This window comes from Cloeon dipterum, chromosome 3 (genome assembly GCF_949628265.1).
Source record: "Cloeon dipterum chromosome 3, ieCloDipt1.1, whole genome shotgun sequence".
In the NCBI taxonomy this organism is placed as follows: domain Eukaryota; kingdom Metazoa; phylum Arthropoda; class Insecta; order Ephemeroptera; family Baetidae; genus Cloeon; species Cloeon dipterum.
In genome coordinates this window covers 14,203,974-14,222,121 of record NC_088788.1, presented here as the reverse complement: position 1 = coordinate 14,222,121, position 18,148 = coordinate 14,203,974, and the positions used below count along the sequence as shown (strand labels likewise).

Sequence of the window (18,148 nt, the reverse complement as noted above, 5' to 3'; positions counted from 1 at the left end):
TCGGCGGGTCACCGTTCTCTTTGCAGCAAGCGTTTTTCGGAAACGCGGAACAACCTGCCACCGCGTCCGTGTATATATGTTTTGACAAGTGCCAAGCATGAAAAGCCCTGTCCAAACACAAAATTAGGCAGCCCGCCGTCAAGTGCAGCGAGGGTAGCCTACGGTGTACACTCTGTTTGATGACGCCAGTGAGAGCTAGAGAGACAGAAAGACGGAAGGTCCGAAATTGAATGCGAACACTGGGGACACACGCACAATACACACACCTATTAACAAGCAGAGATTCGTCCGTCAGAATCAGCGTCCTGGTGGCGCGGATGAAACGTCCCGCCGAGTAGTGTGCTTTATTAATCAGAACGGCACTCTCCGATATTTACCCAGTCGGCCGTACTCGTCGTACGCGAGAGTGCTGCACCGAACAATGAGCGCGCAATAATAATAAGCGCAGCCTCGCGTCGTCGTCTGTCGGTGTGCGTAGCGCGGAATAATGAAGAGCCTTCGTGCGTGTGTGTTAGCAAATATAATTCCGAAACCATTTCAGCAGCCGAGCAGCAGTCTATTAATACAACTTTGCCAAACACACACACACTCGCACGCACGGTGAGCAGGGCGTTTTTGCGTTCGTTTGGGGGAAAATTGGTTGGCGTGCCCGCTGTTTTATTCGGTGCTCCCGAACCCTTTTGTGCTCGCTTTTTAATTTGGCAGTGCGCCGCCGATTTCTGTTTCCGTTTCGCTGAAAATGCGTTTGTGTATGCTAACGGCTTTCGCAGCAACCCGATAATTTTATTTCTGCGCTTTTGAATCCCTCTCAGATTTTCAGAACATTCAAACATAATTCTATGAAAAAACGGCAAAGAAAAATCTCTAAACGTTTTAAAGACTTGTAATTTAAGAATATTTTAATTTTTACTTTGGAAACTAGTCTCAACGATAAGATTTTTAAAGGGACAACAAATATATCTTTCTGTCAAGTTCTAGTATCTCTACAAAACCTTGGTGCCTTCTAAAATTGTGTTAGTTACAAACAATTTCTGCAACAGATTTGTTTTATATTCAAATTTAGCACAGTTTATTCTGCAGAATTTTATGAACGAGTCAAATTAAAAATAAAAATGGTAATTTGTGCTGCTCACTCACATAATGTTGATTGTTTGTTCTGAAATCATCAATTACTGCGGAACTACATAGTTTAAAAGGCGGCTGCATCCCCGGGCTTTGGCTGTCAATGACAATGGGTCGGGCCGAAAGGAAATGAGCAAATCACAAGCAATAAATCGCGCACGGCGTGTGTGCAGCGACAAATAAGGATTCCCGAGCGTGCTTGTATGCACTCTTGATGCAAGTTTACCGGTGTGGAATTAAAATATACGGTACAGCTTTCGTGCGCGCTGCATTGTTCCGTGCATTATTTAGATGCATAATCCCTCCAGAAACTAGACTAATGCACTTATTTAGCGAGAGAGATACGCCTGCTCGAAGACGGCGAGGGATTATTCGTTAATAACCGCGCGGAAAGAGGTTATCGGGCTACAAATCGATCGGTTTGTTTGCTCTCTCGCCAGGCGTTTCCAAACAATTGCATCCCGGCGGCCTAATTCAGAATTAACGGCCTCATTTCGTTGTTCAAGCTCAGTTTAATCTTGATTTAAGCGGAGCATGAATGCATGCATGTTCGGTAACGAAATGGATTACTTACTCCGCGCATAAGTATGTAGATTTGCGCTCACGCACAGAGCTGGCCCAAGTGAGCACCGTGTAATCGAGATTAATCACCTCCAGGGGTGTGTGGCTGGTTTATGGCCGAAAAAAATTTACGGCGCATTAAAAATGGGCTAGAGAGTGAAGTTATAAAAAGGCCTCTGGAGAGGGTTGAAGTTGAGGAATCGCGCGAAAGGCTAGTTATATTTTCAAAAATTGTGCGCATCGAATTCAATATAGTTCCTTGGTCCTTATTATCGTCGCAAAACATGAACAAGCACTGAAGCAGAATGTTAACGGCATTGCTCACAAGGATTGCAGACTTTTTTGTCAAGCATCAGCATCATTCTCGCTCCGCACGGCGGCTTAGATGAGCAGTTTCGGCGCAACTCTCTCGCCAGTCTCTCTCTCTCGCTCTTTCTCTCTCGTGTGCATGTGTGCGGCGAAGGATCGATATACGCGGGCTGGCGGGCGGCTGGAGCAAAAAGGGCCCCTTATGCACTCGGCCGCCCCATACATACAATATCTGGCTGCTGCTGTTGGCGTGTATAAAACTTGATGGTGCCAGAGAGCACCGCTGAATACACACACCACGCGCGCAGCCAGTGTCGCGGAAATTGTGCTGATCGGCCGGCCGACCGGCGAGGGATCTTTCGATCGAGCAGCATCCGCTCGCTCTCTCGCCAATGGGTAATAAATTCTGCAGCAGCGCGCCCGCCGAAGCGTTCCAACTGCAAACGAGATTAAAACAAGTACACCGACTCAGGTTGGGCTTTGCTAACTGGATTTGCGGCCGTGAACCGCGCCGATAATGCTCTCCAAAGCTGCTGCAAGTTGTGAAAAGGCGTAAAAACTGCGATTGGGTTTATCGACTTTTGTTCATCCGAGAAAGCAGGGCGATTTGTGACAGTTTGTGCTCCTTAAACGATGTCTATTTGAGCATAAATAGATTTTAGTCCCCTTTTCACCCCCAAATTTGATAAAGTAAAATATTGGTCTGCTTAAATTACTAGTCGTGTTTCATAAAATTTGAAAAAATCTCTTCTGATCTTGAGAATAGGAATGAGTGCTTTTTGGTTTGAGATCTTAGTGGGTCTTCAAAAACCTTTCAGTGGAGATACAAGCAAATCAAACTGCATTTCTAACATTTAGGACCCCGGTCTTTGACCTTGACTGATAACCAGCTGATAACCTTAATCTTGGGAGATATTTTTGATTTAAAAACTAAAGCAAAATAAAATTTTACAGTCAAACTAAATGGCGTAAATTTTATTGATTTTGCTTGAAATATGCTAAAACAGTCCTACATGACCCGTGACTTTCGCTCTTTTTTCAAAGGTTTCGAAGCACAGCTTTCCTGGCAAAATTAACGAATAAATGGGAAAGCGGGAAAGTTTGTTTGAACGGCATGTTTACCACTGGCGGAATAAAATATTTTTGCTTTTCCCGTACATACTAGTTTTATAGTATATTGAGTCAATTTTGAAGTTATATGGGAAAACTGCGCAAACAAAAACGTTTTTTGTACAGCTCGAGGAAAGACAAGAGGAAAAATCACGCTTGTACGCAACATTTAATTTTCTGAGACACTTTCAGTTCTGTGCCAAGAGCATTATTACATTGGACAAATGAAACTTTTGAGCAAGAGTCTTATTTCCAGTAGCATTAGCATGATGCAGACGCAGAAAAATCGTCTATTTCTGCGTCTTTTTCGCAGCGACAGTGTGTCAACCACGCGGCTTTTCTCCGTCTCGTCGATTTTATTGCTGTAAAGGAGCGCAGAGAGTCGACTTAAGAAAACGAAACCGTCGGCGGCTTATATTGAAACAATATCATTATAAATAACAAGCAGGCAAGCGAGTAAAATTGGCTCGGATTGTGCCGAGCGACGCTGGCCAATTTTCCGCGACCGCATCGCAGAAAATAAAGAGAGTGAGCTAGCGAGCGTCGTCGGCGAAAAAGGCTGGCTTATTCTCGAGGCGCACCCATTCATGATGAAGACTCGCAATTTCTGCTTGTGTGTGTGTGTTTAAGACGAAGTGCGCGCACTCGATCCGTCTTAATAACTACTCGGGCTGTTGCGTCAGCCAGCGCAGTCCTAAATAAAGTCCAACCGACAGCGACACAATAATATTTGTCTTCTGCCCGCGCGCACGCTGCTAATACGCGCATAACGAGATTTTATTGTCGCCGAAAATGAAAATCCGCTGCTGCAGGCGCAGGCTGGCGCGCGAGCGCGTTATAATAAAATTCTATTCATGCTGCTTCGCAGACTGCTGTGTACATTACGGCATTATCATGCGCCCCGGCAAAATTGGAAACCTTTATTGCCCGTGTGTGCTCAATTTTATTATTATTATTCATCCGCATGCACGCACCACCGGATCATTATGTTGTTGCACGTACACATAGTTTATGCAGTATTCCAGCAGAAATTCGCGATTCGATTTTCGCGCAATTGCCAGAGTAAATAAGACTGCTGGCGTGTGTGTTTGTTTTTGCGGCCGCGGGCGAAGGGAGTCGTGCTTTGTTTATCCTTCATCCCTGACGAGTCAATCTATTCGTGGGGGAAATAAAGGGGCTTGATCTCATCTATGCACAATTATATGGATGCAAATATCAGTTTAATGAGAAATGTGTTTGGCACTTCAGTGTCGTGTGTGTGTTTAACTAGCAATCGAATTTATGTGTGTGTTTGTGAAAGGATTATCATGTCTCTTTTATAGCTCCAAAAACCTTGCGAATTATATCTCGCCTCCACAAAGGAATTGCATCTCGACAGGCATCGCAGCAAAGTGAATGTTTATAGTGAAATTCAACGTTGAATTTACGATTATACCGCATGGTATGTAGAAACTTATGTGAAAATTTCACATATCTTCTTACAAACCATCTACACAGCAAGTTATTAATGCAAAATGCTCCGAGATAAATTTTACAGAAGGAGCTTCAGAAGCATTATTACTTCCTATACACTATACGTTCAATTCGCCGGTCCAACTCGCACAAACACATCGTGCTTATTTATTAGTTTTCGGCTTTCGATTTGGGATTATGCGGACGAGTTTCTCGTGGTCTGGCTGAAAGCATTTTGAGTTACGGCCACGCATTCTCCACAAACTTGCCGCCGCACTTCCAAATCGGCTGCGTCGGCTGCCGCATTAATAACGAAAACCCAAATAGTTTACGACATGCTTCCAGTCCCCGAGCAGTGGGACAAGCAAGTCTGCTCGAATCTCTTTCAAATAACTTTATAGCATTCCAGCTGGTTGACACAACAATACTTTGTTCGAGAATGCGAGGAATAACTCAAATAGGTCGTCTAATTCTTTCCCGTTTTGAAATTCACATCGATCCGAGGCGCAGGCAGCGCCTTGGGAGCTAGATTAGACGGTAGAAAACAATCTAGTGGCTGTAATTAGCGGGCAATTAGCGCGTCGGCAAGGGAGTCGGCTGCGTCAGCGGTCGGAGAGTGTGTTGCAGCGGAAAAGTTATTGACCCTCGGCGCGAACGAGCGCAAATTAAAAGAAGGCTGGCCGTAAATTAGACGTCGGTGGGTCGAATACACATCTGGCTGCGCGCACATTTGTGAATTTTCGGTTCGGTTTCTCATCCGAGGCGAAATAATACTTCTGGGAGAAGCAAAAGGTTGGTGCTCGTGTTCCGCTGGCTGATTTCCAGCCTGGCATCAATCTCGGCTCGACGCTGCAATAAATAAATTGCCGCAGCAACGTGCACCAAAAGCCAACCCTCCCTTGGTGCTCTGTTAGGGTTGCCTGTGCCGATCCAGTGGTCAATCAAACGGATCGCATTTCATCTCTGTGAACATTTTTTCCAACAAAATCAATATAATAGAAGGCTCCGTGACGTTTGCATGATTTAAATTTAAAAACGTCTTTTTTCCCTAAATGTCAAATGAAAAAATCTGAATACGAATACCAGCAGAAATTTTTTAATTTCTATTTTTATTTCTTGAGGGCATGTGGCATCCCTGACAAACGCTACTGCGTTCGCTAAAGAGGGCAGCAGCGGCGTGTCAGGCTTGTTGCGGCGATAAAAGGGGCTCGCGCGCGCGTGTATGTTTTTATGTCGCGGCCATTCCGTCTAATGAAACGAAGATGCTTTTCGCGAGATGACGCTGTAAAATGCGTGCGTAATTGAACTGGCGCGTTGCACGGCGCAGTATTTGCGCCGTCCGCATCCCCCCGCACCCCCAGCACGCCCAAGCCGGTAATAAAGTCCCCGGCTAGCCAGGGGGCTCTTTTGATAATGCGTAAATCAGAATTAATCGCCCCCGCTTTAGGGTTGTGCGAATAACGGCTTTCGCGAGGATTTGACTGCGACTTTTCGCAAAGCTGCTTTCAGTTAGCAACTGCAAATTTAATTTCATCCCGAGTGCAGAATACTTTATCCGGACGGATCAAATTTATTATGTATATATACTCGTTGCGGAGTGCTAAAAACGGTCTGGTTCAAAGTTTTCGCCGTTATGGCCCATAAATTTATTTTGCAAAATTGCGCCTCTTTTATGCGAATTTCGAGCCATAATTTTTCGTTTCAACGGTCCGAAAATTTCTCCAAAGAACGGAAAAGTGACAGTTTGATGGCCTGCGTTTTCCCAGGAAAACGAAACATGAACCAGGCGGGTTTGGCGAGTTTATCAAAGCTGGAAACAGAGTTTGCTGATTTGACTGCGCAGAGTGCCAAACAAATCCCCTCTCAGGTTTCCCGGGCTCTTTATTTATGAGTCTTGTCGAGTTTTGGATATTTCAGAGACGATTCGGACGGATCTGATGTCGACCCGAGAGCCCGGCGAAAGAGAGAGATGGATCGGGCAGATTATACTGCCACGCAGAACCCAAAAACTGCACCCTTGCGCGCCCATTTATCATCAAATATCGTGTTTCCAATCAGAAATATCGCATTTCAGAGGCCTTCTGCGCCCGGCGCAGATTAATACACCTCTATTGTTATTGCGTTCTACATATATACGGGAGTTGAGAAATAAATTGGACGTCGTCGGCCAGGCAGAACACAGGATTCCGCGCCCAGCAGCTTCTATATATTGTACAGCTCTTATCGGCCTTACGCAATCTGCGGGAAATTGGTGTCGAGCGTGCAATCAAGATGAAATTGCACACGAGCAATTTTTGTAATTAGTTGCAGTCAACTATTTTCAACCTGCTGAAATACGATCCCATTCCAATTACGAAACTAAGCGGGATTATTTATTTTTTCGACTCCACTCGGTATTTATAAATGCTAGGCACTCACTTTTAAATTAATTTTATGATTGTTATATGAGCCTGAATAAGTTCTAATTTCAACACAAATTAATTTTTTTTCCATAGTCTAACTATGTTAAGTTCTAGTAATGAAACATTTTGTCTTGGATTTACCAAAAAATGTTTTCAAAAGTCTTTGGTTGCTTTTTGTGAGGGCTTAAATTTCATATCATGCCTGAATTTTGTCATATTTCTAATGAAATCAATAAATAACATGACATGAATTTTTTGTTAATTTCCCCCAAAAAATCGAATTCAAAACCGAAATATTAATAAACAGGTTGAAAACATCCATTTTCCTCCTCATCCCACTAATTTGATTTGAATAAATATCAAATTGTGCTGGATATTCGTTTGAATTACATTCAACAAATAAATGTCAAAGTGTTGCAATATTTTGTTTCTACTTAAACCTGCTCTCTGCCGTGGTTGTAAATGTTTTGATGGGCGTTGTGATTTAATCATCAATTTATCCAATTTGCGAAAATACTCATGAGCTTTTCCTCTCTCTGTTTTAGGTGAGTACCAACAACATCCACTCTGCGCATTTCACCATCCACTCCGAAGCCGAGGCCGTAAGTACCCAGAACAAAAACCGTTTTCTCGCGTTGAAAAATCGCGTATGATACGCAAACCGTGTAAACGTGAAAGGGGCGTCCCCTTTGACCGAATAATTGATGGCCGGCCGCGTGGAAACGGCAGAACATGAATTCATCAGACAGGTGCGAAATGACCGCTGCAGGTGCAACCGGCGAAACAAACACGGCGCTCTCGACGTGAATGGAAACAAAACGGCACATATGTGAATGGATCAAATGCCGGCCGACAGAGAGAAAGAGAGAGAGATAGAAAGAAGAGTTACCGCGCTCGTTGATATAAAAATAAATTCAATCTGTGGATGCACGTGACCGGCGCGGCCGGTGGGCGTCTCGCAGTAGCGCGTGATCTCCTTCTATGATTTTGCTTCAAATTCTCCTCGGCCTGCTGCTACTGCTGCTGCTGGAATTTTCACTCGGAATTTGCATGCAAAAATTTGTGCCCGCAAGCAGCGGACGGAATGTGCGTTTAGCACACCGCATTTCTCAAATAAGCCGTCGCTCATGCCAAATTTATCCTCTGCCGGCATCGGGGCGTGTAATTTGTCCAAACACGCGAGTAATAAAACATGCTTTTGGTCTGCTTGGCGCACTGCGAGAGAGATGTTATTTAATATCACAATTCTCAACAAGTTAGCGCACCTACTCAGTGTACACACACACAGTAATAATAACAAACGACGCCGGGCAGGTTGCCGGCTGAAAATATGCGGTCGAAAATAGTATCGCGAGCTGCCATCGCGTTAGCTGCACACACACACACACACACACATACACAACATCCAGCAGCAGCTTTTCGCGCGCGCGATACTATCGTGCCGCTGGTGGTAATTTTGTTTACTACGAGAGTCTGCTCGACAGAAAACAAGCACTGGCCATTACGCCGAATTAAAGTCGAATAATAAACCTTAACGAGCTAATTCGGCCTAATCACGCCCAAGTTCGCGATGGCCCGCGCGCTGAAAGGACTTAATGGCCCCCGAATCTCAATCTGCCCCTTTTTATGCTAATTTTTGTACGGGTTCCCGCGCACTACGACTAATCGGCTAGGCAGAATTTGGCAAAGCACCCTCTGGAAGCCAATCAAGCGTCTGCTGGTCCACTTTCCACCACTCTGGTTTGTCCAAATTTCGCGAAAACCCGCCCGCGGTAACAATTATCGCCGGCAGCTTGCATAATGCGGAAACAACACTCAAATTTGCATAACCCTCGCTCCCCCGTCGCTCGTTCGAAACTTTAAAAACACAATCGGGCCGGAAGCGGGGGTGAAAATTGGCCTTGCGTGCGCGCAACATTCCTAGCTGCACGCGGGGACAAAACACACACGCTCGCAGCGTCAAAGGGGTCGTGCACGTCGTAATATCATATTATGAAGTGGTGCGCGCGTGGGGGCTGCCGTTACGGCCAGGTATTTGCGTTTATACACGTGTAATGGGAACGTAAGTGAAGTTGCACGCGGGGTTAGCAGGGGGTGGCTTTTTATCAGATCAGGCAGAGGACGCGAGCACGCACAGCCCGGCCTGCTGAAATGGAAAGTGGGGGTCCATTTGCTGTGTCCAAAATAATCGTGCAGCACAGCGGTGAGACGTAAAATCGATGCGACAGCGATTATCGCAACGGTAATTGCACCGCTGGAATATTAATTCTGAGCGTAATTAAGACTGCAGAACGCGCCCTTCAAAACTGTTGTGTCTAAAACTACAGTATTTTAATGGAAACATGCTGGAAATTTTCATGATAATACAGAAATAAAAACATATTCCTTTCATTAACAGCACAGAATATTATTTGTTGGGGGAATATTTTATTCTGAAATAAAAAGTTACAAACATTACATAGCACTATCTGCGTACATGTGAAAGAAACAGGTATTTTTTAAGCATGCCTATCCTTTCTTCACGAATTTTCCGAGCAGCTGGTGGAGCGATTCGACTTTCTATAAGTAGACGATTTTATTTTGGCCAACTGTTGGTGCAGCTACAAATCTATTTAAAGCCGCGCTCAAACGCGAGCCGCGCAGCTCACTCACAGACAGGTATATAGACTGCTTTTTCACCTCTTTACACGCAATAAAAGCGGCAGCCACTCGGATTAAAAGTGGCTCGCGCGGAATTCATTTTCCGGCTAAACGCGTACCTGGCAGCCACTTTTTGTTTCCTTGAGTGTCCTGATTGAAGGGTTTTTACCTTGCGTGGATTTTTGCAGAGTTAATTGGTTTCGTGCTGACTCTGTTGCTTTTCAAACCGCTCAGCAGCCGAGCTCCAGGACCCGCCCATATTTATTTTTACGGTGGAAAGTATAAATTTTTTCTGTGCTCTCCAAGGAGAAGAGTGTCCCTTGCAGCGACAGAGTAATTCCACACCGCCTCTCCTGTCTCGAGAAATTAAATTCAAGAATATATATGAGATGCAGCCAGTTTTTCAGTTGGAAGGAAAGGAACTGCCGCTGCGCTTGATAAATATAATGTCGTGCGCGCTCTGCCTCTGCAGCCGCCACCACACTTGTGACTGGACTTTAATTAAATCGGCCCCGACGTCACTTCAGATGGACGAGTGTGTTGCATGCCACCGAGGCCACAATGGGCTAAACACAAAGGAATTAGTAAATATATTTTTTTCTGTTTGGTATAGTGATGTGCATAAATCTCTACTGTGTTTGTTTGTCACTCTCATTAAATGAGATTTATCTCCACGGTTTTGACGCCTTAAATCCTCGATCTAAAATTTTCGGTTTCGTCCTGCACTTGATAAAATCGTACTCTTTTTCGGAAAAGCAGTATATATTTTGTGTTCAATGCAATGAAAAAGCTGGAAGGGTCTCTCAGCCGTGCGGCAATTATGGAGCATGTCGGTGGCGGAGCAAAAAGCGCGCAATATTGACGTATCCCTTCTTCTTTGCTTTCGATGCTGCTGCTGCGTTCATTATTACTTTTTCTCCTGTGGGCAGTGGCTCGAAATGCGCCATATCATAAAAGCGCGGCCGAGTGAGAGTGAGTATTACTCGCACGAGCCATAATGAATAAAAAGAGCGGCGGCCGCGCTAGAAAATTACACTTTCATGCCCATACAACTTTTTGTGAGCGGACACAAAGCCAACCTGCTTTTTCCATCCATCGCGCACCTTTTTTCCATGCGGCAACGGCGGTGGCTTAATGCAATCGAGAGTCCCCCGCTAGTGCGTAATTTTCGTCCTTCTTTTATCTCCGACGAATAAAATTTTCATTTAACACAACGATGAGCGATGGAGCTGCGCGATTTTTTCCGCTGGCAAGCGCGCTGTGTGTGAATTATAAAATACACTTTTTGCGCGGCGCAACCTCTGGCCGTAGAAAAAAAACGCGCACGAGGGCTCTATCGCAGCGTGATTATTCAAATTAATTTGCGCGCCATTAATTCCTGCCGCTTTATAACATTCGAACGAACATGAATCCGTGAGAATTTTTCTCCATCCTTTTGGCTGAGAAACGCAGTGAACAGTTATTTTTTCCTCTCTCCCGTTCCAGCCAGCGCGCGGTGGTTAATAATTTGATATTAATAATTACGTACGTATCGGCCGGCGGTGACCCCATGCGTTGACCTCCGGCCCGGTGCGCGCCTTGAAGCCGATTTTTCGCTCGTTACGTGAGTAAAAAGAGGCGCAAAATTGATCGCGCCGCGCGTGATGCTGCTCGATAAGAAGAGCCGAAAATCGAATGTATCTCGGCGGGATAGAAACGCTGTCTTTTCAATACTGGTCGGCCGTAAAAATGCAAAAGTGTGAGCATAAGTTTTTAATATAATCTGAAGAGGTATCAAATTTGGCGTTGTATCAAATTGCTTGAGATTCAAAAAATAAATTTTTAGGAGACAATCGATTATTTAATCAGTTTACTAGTGTCACTCTTGAAAGTGGCCTGAATGAACACTTGAAGAGTATGCGTGGAAATTAAAAAATGGGAGATTAGAGAGAGAGAGAGAGAGAGAGAGAGAGAGAGAGAGAGAGAGAGAGAGAGTCAGGTGCCACAAGCCGTGGGCAAATCGAAACATTTATTTACCGACGTCATCAGTTAAAAGTAGAAACGCTGGATAAATTTTCAATCAAACGAAAAAATAAAAATGGCAGAAATAATCGAGATTGTTCTGATTTGCGTCAGAATGCATTAAATTCATCATTTGCTCGGTTCATTCAGTTGGTGGTCCAAACATCATTCGCAGAAAAATATTTTTATTCGTTTTTAGCTCATCCTCCATATTGCAAAATAAAAATACACAATAGCAGCCAAATATTCACATGTTCCTTTTTTAAGTGGCAATTATTGTGATTCTCTCTGGCATTTCAATGCATCCCACTTAAATTTAAAATCTATTTTTATACCGGCGCTAAAGCCAGCTAAGGTGTGTGGCCCACTGCTTGAGAGGAGCCTCCGGATTCGTATAAAAATACCTGCTGAACAAATTCCAATCAGGAAAATGAATGAAAGGCTCCCAATTCTCGGAAAAGGGTTTGAGAATGCTTTTATGGCATGGCCCTGTCGGTGCGGAATTCCAATATAATCACTTTTATGTGTCCAACGGCACCGGTAGCAGCAGCATTTTGTTTGATTCGATGTGTGTGGTTTTTTTTAAATCAATACCAATTTGTTTCGCTGCATAATGCAAATGGGAAAACCTTTTTCCGCAGCGGCAGTGGTTAATTTGGAGCAGGATTTACACAGGTAGTGTGTTCGAAAGCATGCCTTATCACTGATCCTACGTTTTTTACGAGTTATCACGATTCTCGCACGGCGCGCGGCCACGGATTAGAGAGGCAAAATTCGGCCATAATGGCGTAACGACAGTGATGGCTTTAGCTCACGCAACCCGCTTTTAATTCCCCTTTGATGATTTGCACTTTTGCCCGAGATTGATTCGAGCCGGCCACAATGTGGAAGGAGGCCCTCTCGGTTGGCTTTTGTATTTTCCTTTTTGCCTCTTTCTATCTTTTTATCGCAGTGGCTTTTCCGCGGAAATGCGGCACACATATCATCATCATCAGCAAGCAGAAGCAGCAACGCGCCACAACGAGTCCATTCATTCCAAAAGGCGGCTCTCTCGGCGGGGCGCGATGTGGGTGCGCGCAAATGGCATAATTGACTCTAATTGTGTGCGCCACCGACCACGAGAATTGAATTAGCTGCTGCTCCGAAATGCTGGCGAAACAGCAGCAGGTACACACACGCTCGCATTTTACAATTAGCGCGCGGTCGACTCCTCTACGGCCTACGGGCCGTCGTGTGGCCCGATTAAAACGAAAAATGTTCCCCACTGGAAACGATTCGAAATAGAAACACGAGTTTCATGAGTCTGACACCAAATCATTTTCAACTGTTCCCATTCCAAACCACAAGCAAATTTTTAAACCATCCAGAAATCTTGGAAACTTCACATTTTAACAATTTTCTCGTTTATGAGAATCCACCATTCCACACATGAAACAGTACATTTTCTCAGCCCTTTTGCATCGTAGTGAGTTCGTGCTGAGCACCTTTGGAAAATGCTTCAAAATGTCCGCCGCGGACATAAAATCCTTCTTCTGCGTACAATTGAGGGAGCATACTAAAGCGAATGAAAACACGCTCCGCCTTGCTTAATACATTTTTGCTTGAACAACGTATCTATGTAGTGTGTAAAAAATGAAAGCCATATTATATTTATAGCTCATAAATTTCCGCGCATCAACAGCAGTGGTATAAAAAAACGGCAGCTCGCCGTCTCGGAAAATCGATATTCGCCGTGCACTCGCCGCCGCGTTTTTTCATTTGGAGCGAGAAAAATTGCCGTGCACAGCAGAAGCCTCAAGGGTTAATATTCAGGGTGAATGAGCTTTCGAATCGATATAGCCCTCACGAGCGGGCGAATTCGCACATTTAGGCAGCAGCCTTCTTCTGGAAATGATGAATTATGGACTCTCGCACTGGAGTAGAAATCCCGATGAAATATCAAGTGGACTTAAGAAAGAAAAGGAAAAAATCTGCACACGAAAAAATCTTTTCTTCTTGATGAATTTTTAATTAGACTTGAAGCTTTTGTGGTAAACAACAGGGAGGAAACATAAAGACAAAAAAAGAGCGAGAAAAAGGAAACGAAAATTCAGTAACTTTTCATTGTTAGCCTGTTTCAAAAACTGCTTAAAAGCTTTTAATAAACAATGAACCTGAAATATTTAAGCATATTAAGGCAGATAAAAACTGAATAATCCCTTAGCTTTCATTGTAGGTTAAGCTAATACAAAGGACAGCAATTAATTGGCGAGTTGAAGTCAAAATCAGGTGCTCTTTGACCACGAACGACATTACCAATGCGTTGGCAGAGGAAAACAATCACAGTTCGCTCACGCCGCTCACTCGATTTAATTCCCAGAAGGAGCGTTTGAGAAATAAATGAATTTCTCTGATGGCCGTTCGTATTGCAGCTTATTTTGCTTCGCCCCGATTGGACTTGTCGGTCCCGTGTGAGCATGTGTGTGTATGTGATAAATAGCCCTACATGATAAGGGTCTCAAGGGGTTAGCCGCGAAAGAGGAGGCGCAGGCGAGCCATTGTTTTGCACGTCCCCATTTGAATATTATGACGCAAGTCTCGAGAGCCAGAATAAAATGCGCGCGCCGTGATAAAAATTCTTATAATGCCATTTTTCTGCAGGCTCTCGCCGGCTTTGCCGCGTTCTTCCTTTCTCTCTTTCTCTGCTTACGTTCGGCGCGGCTGTACGTGTGTATTTCTCCAGGGATGTAGCTCTGTTTTAAAAAGAAAATGGCGCAATAAATAAACTTCTTTAGCGCCCTCACGACTGCCTGCCTGCCGCCGCCACCGCTTTTCCCCAGTTAATTCTCGGCCGGCTGCGAGAGCGGGTTTGCGGACGAAAGAGCTTTTCCCCGCGCTTGTCACTTAGTTTCGGCCCTCTGATGAAATGCCGCTTTGTTTTTGCGCCTGTTGAGCCGATTTATTCGATTTGCGGCTATTTTTATCGGCAGCTAGCAGAGAGGAAAGAGAAAAAATCAAAACTTTCTGCGCTCATCTCGAGAGACAGAAGTAGCGAGTGCCGTTTCACCACACAGCACAGGGCTATAAATCGCAAAAAAAAAATCGCAGCCACTAGTTCCGCCCGACTTCAAAGGGGGAAATAAAAGAGAATTCGCGCCAAAGCCACATTTGAGATTTTGTAAATCGAACACATTTCAGAATTTCTGGCCTGCGATCAACGCAGGGAAAGACCATCTCGGCCAATCGAGTGAGAAAAGCGCAGAGCACGTGTTAAAGTGTAAACACGTTCGTGATTCAATTAAAATGCCTTTCCGCCTCGCATGTTATTAGCCTACGTACGAGATCAATGCCGATGCCGTAATAGAGGATCAGGACGAGAACAGGTTGCAGCAGCGGCGGTGCACACCTCTTTTTCGTCGTCGGGCCGGTCGCCTCCCAACTCGTTAATTCGCATTTAAAACATTGTGTGTGCGCAGTAATAAATTGCTACACAACTAACTTGTTACAGGCAACACGGGGATAAATCACCGCGCGCGACGTGTATGCTAATACACACACTAGCTTATTATTTATACGCGTCTCTTGACGAGCCGAGAGGAATTTAATTCGTGATTTTCGTGGCGGGTCTCGATTGGAAGCGTTCACTGTGTGTGAACGAGAGGAATTGATCATGAAGAGAGTGCATTCAGAGTGGTTGTTTGCGTAGGCAAATGCTGATTAGAGCCGCTTGTACACTTGACCGGCTGCCAATAATAGACGCAATGTGTGCGGACGAACGCCTCCTTAGGCAAATAATTCATCGGCCGATTAATTGTGCGAGTCGCTGTCGCTGCTCCGCGTCTCGACCCTCGCCAGGTTGAACGAACTGGCCTGTGGGAAAACACAACTTGACATTCGTGGCTGCATTTCGGCGCGCCATTCATTAAAATGACACCTCCGGTTCCTCCCATTCGGCCATCCTCATCCATGTAAGGAAGATTTGTGTTTCAGTGATTTATGGAAGTGACGTCATCTCTCTAATTATTTTTGGTCGTGACAAGAATTGCAATTCGCATATTTAATATTATCATTCAAGTCGAAAGTTGTATTGGATCTTTCCTAACAGTGATCTCTGACTTTCAAAATGGGGACGTTGGAAAGAGATGTATAGAGCTAGCAAAACCTAGGAAATCTCGGACAGGTCTTAATTAATCCCTTTAATTTTGAATATTCATAAGTATCGAGTTCATTACTCTCCTTCACTTCATGTAGTGTGCGAAAATCTTATTCAGTTTTTCGCGAGAATAATTAATTTTGGCGTCGCTCGCGAAAAACGATTAAACAAACTCGCTGCATTTCAAGCCAGCAGACGGACAGTTATTAATTTCTCATCTCGGCAGCTCTTCTTCTCCAAGATTATTATTTCCACCTCCCCGTGCACTTTCGTGTGTAATTTATTAATTACTCTCTCCGACGCCGGCGTGAGCTATTCGTTCTTTCTCCAAATCGATAATTATCGGCGCGCACGTGTAATTTGTGTACGTAACCGGTAATTATCGCCGAGATTGAATTTTGATTTGTGGCCGTGCGTAAATATACGAAATCCTGGGCGAAAAGATTCGGAACGCCGAAATTAATTTTGCTCTGGTCGGATGAATGAGGAAAATCATCGATCATCAATCACGTCGCTTGTCAAAAGATGCCTTTTCATCCTGCTGCGTGCCCTTGCTTTCCCTCGGAAAAACATACAGCTTTTTTAATTAAGAGGTGAACGGCACCTGAAATTAATGCAGGAATTTTATGTGTATTGACACGTTCGTTTAAATGCCCACACATATGTATGCCTGATTAGAGGCAAACCTGATTGGACGTCCAGCAGGTGCGTGTGTGTGTTTGTTTCCAACCAACATCACTCGGCCGTGCACACGTGAGACCGAAAACTCGCCTTTCATTAAAGCTACAGGACGTTTCAATTTATCTGTCGAGCCCCGAGAGGAGAGCCACATTGAGCTGGATTCATCTCGCTTAATGAGACGAGAATTTTAATTGTTTTTTTATCCAACTGACACTTCACAATTCTGCTTGTCGGCTCGAGTTTGTGGCTGAAAAATATAAACAAAGATTGGCCTTGGTGTTATAGACGGCACCTTATCGTTTAAAAAGCATAAAAATATTATTTATCAATCAATTCAAATTTTCACTGTTCCATACTGCATCAAGTCTGTCTCCACAGTCCTCACCTATCACAAATTTGCATGGAAACGAGAAAATCGAGTCTTGTTTGTTGTAATTTATCGACGGCGCGTCAAAAGGCCCGACAATTACCATCCGCAGATGCTGCGTGTGCCTTCAACTCCCCGTGTCAATGGGGAAACGCCAAAAATTTATCACTGCGACGCCGTTTTCGGCTGTAATCTGCCAGAAATTTATATCAAAACAAGCCCGCCCATTATTTACACTCAAACTGTTTTTTGTTGTTGCTTTTTGCTCGTCGGCCGACGACCGGGCCGGTCGGTGTATCGGTATAAAATCTTGATGGCGCGCGCTTTTATTGCCGTTCCAGCAGTGACAACCGTCATAAAAATACAATTTGGAATTTTTACGGCATTACGAAGGCGCAGATAAAACGCATGGAAAAAGAGCAAGCGCCGATATTAAAATTCAGCAGTCGCCCCTACAGGTGTTGCTCTTTGCATAAGCGCACGTCATCTCGGCGACGGCTCTCTCTCTCTCTTTCTACCGCAGTGCAATGCCGCGAGCAACATTATTATTTTTGCGGTGGTATTCGTTTTTTTTTTCGAGCTGTCACGCGCACTTTTTCCCAGACGTCCGTCCATCAGCGCGCCGGGAATGTGTGTATGACTACTTCCTGCGGTGGCATTTTCGCCAGCTTGACAAATTACAGAAAAATCATCGTGCTAAAATGGAGACTGCTAATTTATGAATAATTTCCATGACGATCCGCCGCCGGCAATGCCAAGCAAACGAAATTTGAAACAATTCCAATTTGAAGTAGAAAACCGCGCTGGGAAACAATTGAGATGCAAATTGAAAACAATATGGAGCGAGAGAGGCTTGAACCTTTGCACCGACGAGGGAAGCAAAAAGAAAGTGGGGGAGTGAGCAAGTGCAAAAGAGGGAGCGTTGACCTTTGTATGTATATGTACGAATGTGTCACACGACGCCGTCCCCGCTCCCCCTCTCACCACGGCGATACCAAATCAAAGCCTTGTCAAATCGCCATCGCCGCGTTTTTCCATGACGTTGTCAAAATTTGTCCAATCTTCCTGCCAGCTTTGCACCCCTCGCGCCCCGGGGCCTGCTCATAAGCGAGCAAGTTTGTTAGTAATCCTCGGCCGCAGATAAAACTCCGCTGCACGCACACTTCCTTTTTAAACTCCATAAATAACGCCGTCGTCGCTAACCTGCCATTCGCACCAAGTTTCGGTGCGAAAGAGTGAGCGAGTCACACGCAAAAACTCTTTCTCTCTCTCTCACTCGGTCGGGCGTGCAATTACTTAAGTTTCTTCGTCGCCCCCTCTAACGAGCCACCGAGTCTGGTTAGTCGGTTAACGCACGGCAAAAACATTCGC

The 18,148-nt window shown here is 44.7% G+C and overlaps 1 protein-coding gene across 12 annotated transcripts in view; it reads left to right on the top strand.

The window, feature by feature from the left end:
- The window catches only part of shep (alan shepard), a 162,669-nt gene that overhangs the window by 66,998 nt on the left and 77,523 nt on the right, over positions 1–18,148 (top strand). For 9 of the 12 annotated variants that reach the window (XM_065482450.1, XM_065482441.1, XM_065482445.1 and 6 more), the window contains exon 2: positions 7,502–7,558. The exons of the other annotated variants lie outside the window; for them this stretch is intronic. In XM_065482450.1, the coding sequence (XP_065338522.1) occupies positions 7,502–7,558 (57 nt within the window). The remainder of the gene's footprint in view (positions 1–7,501; positions 7,559–18,148) is intronic. 12 annotated transcript variants of the gene reach the window in all.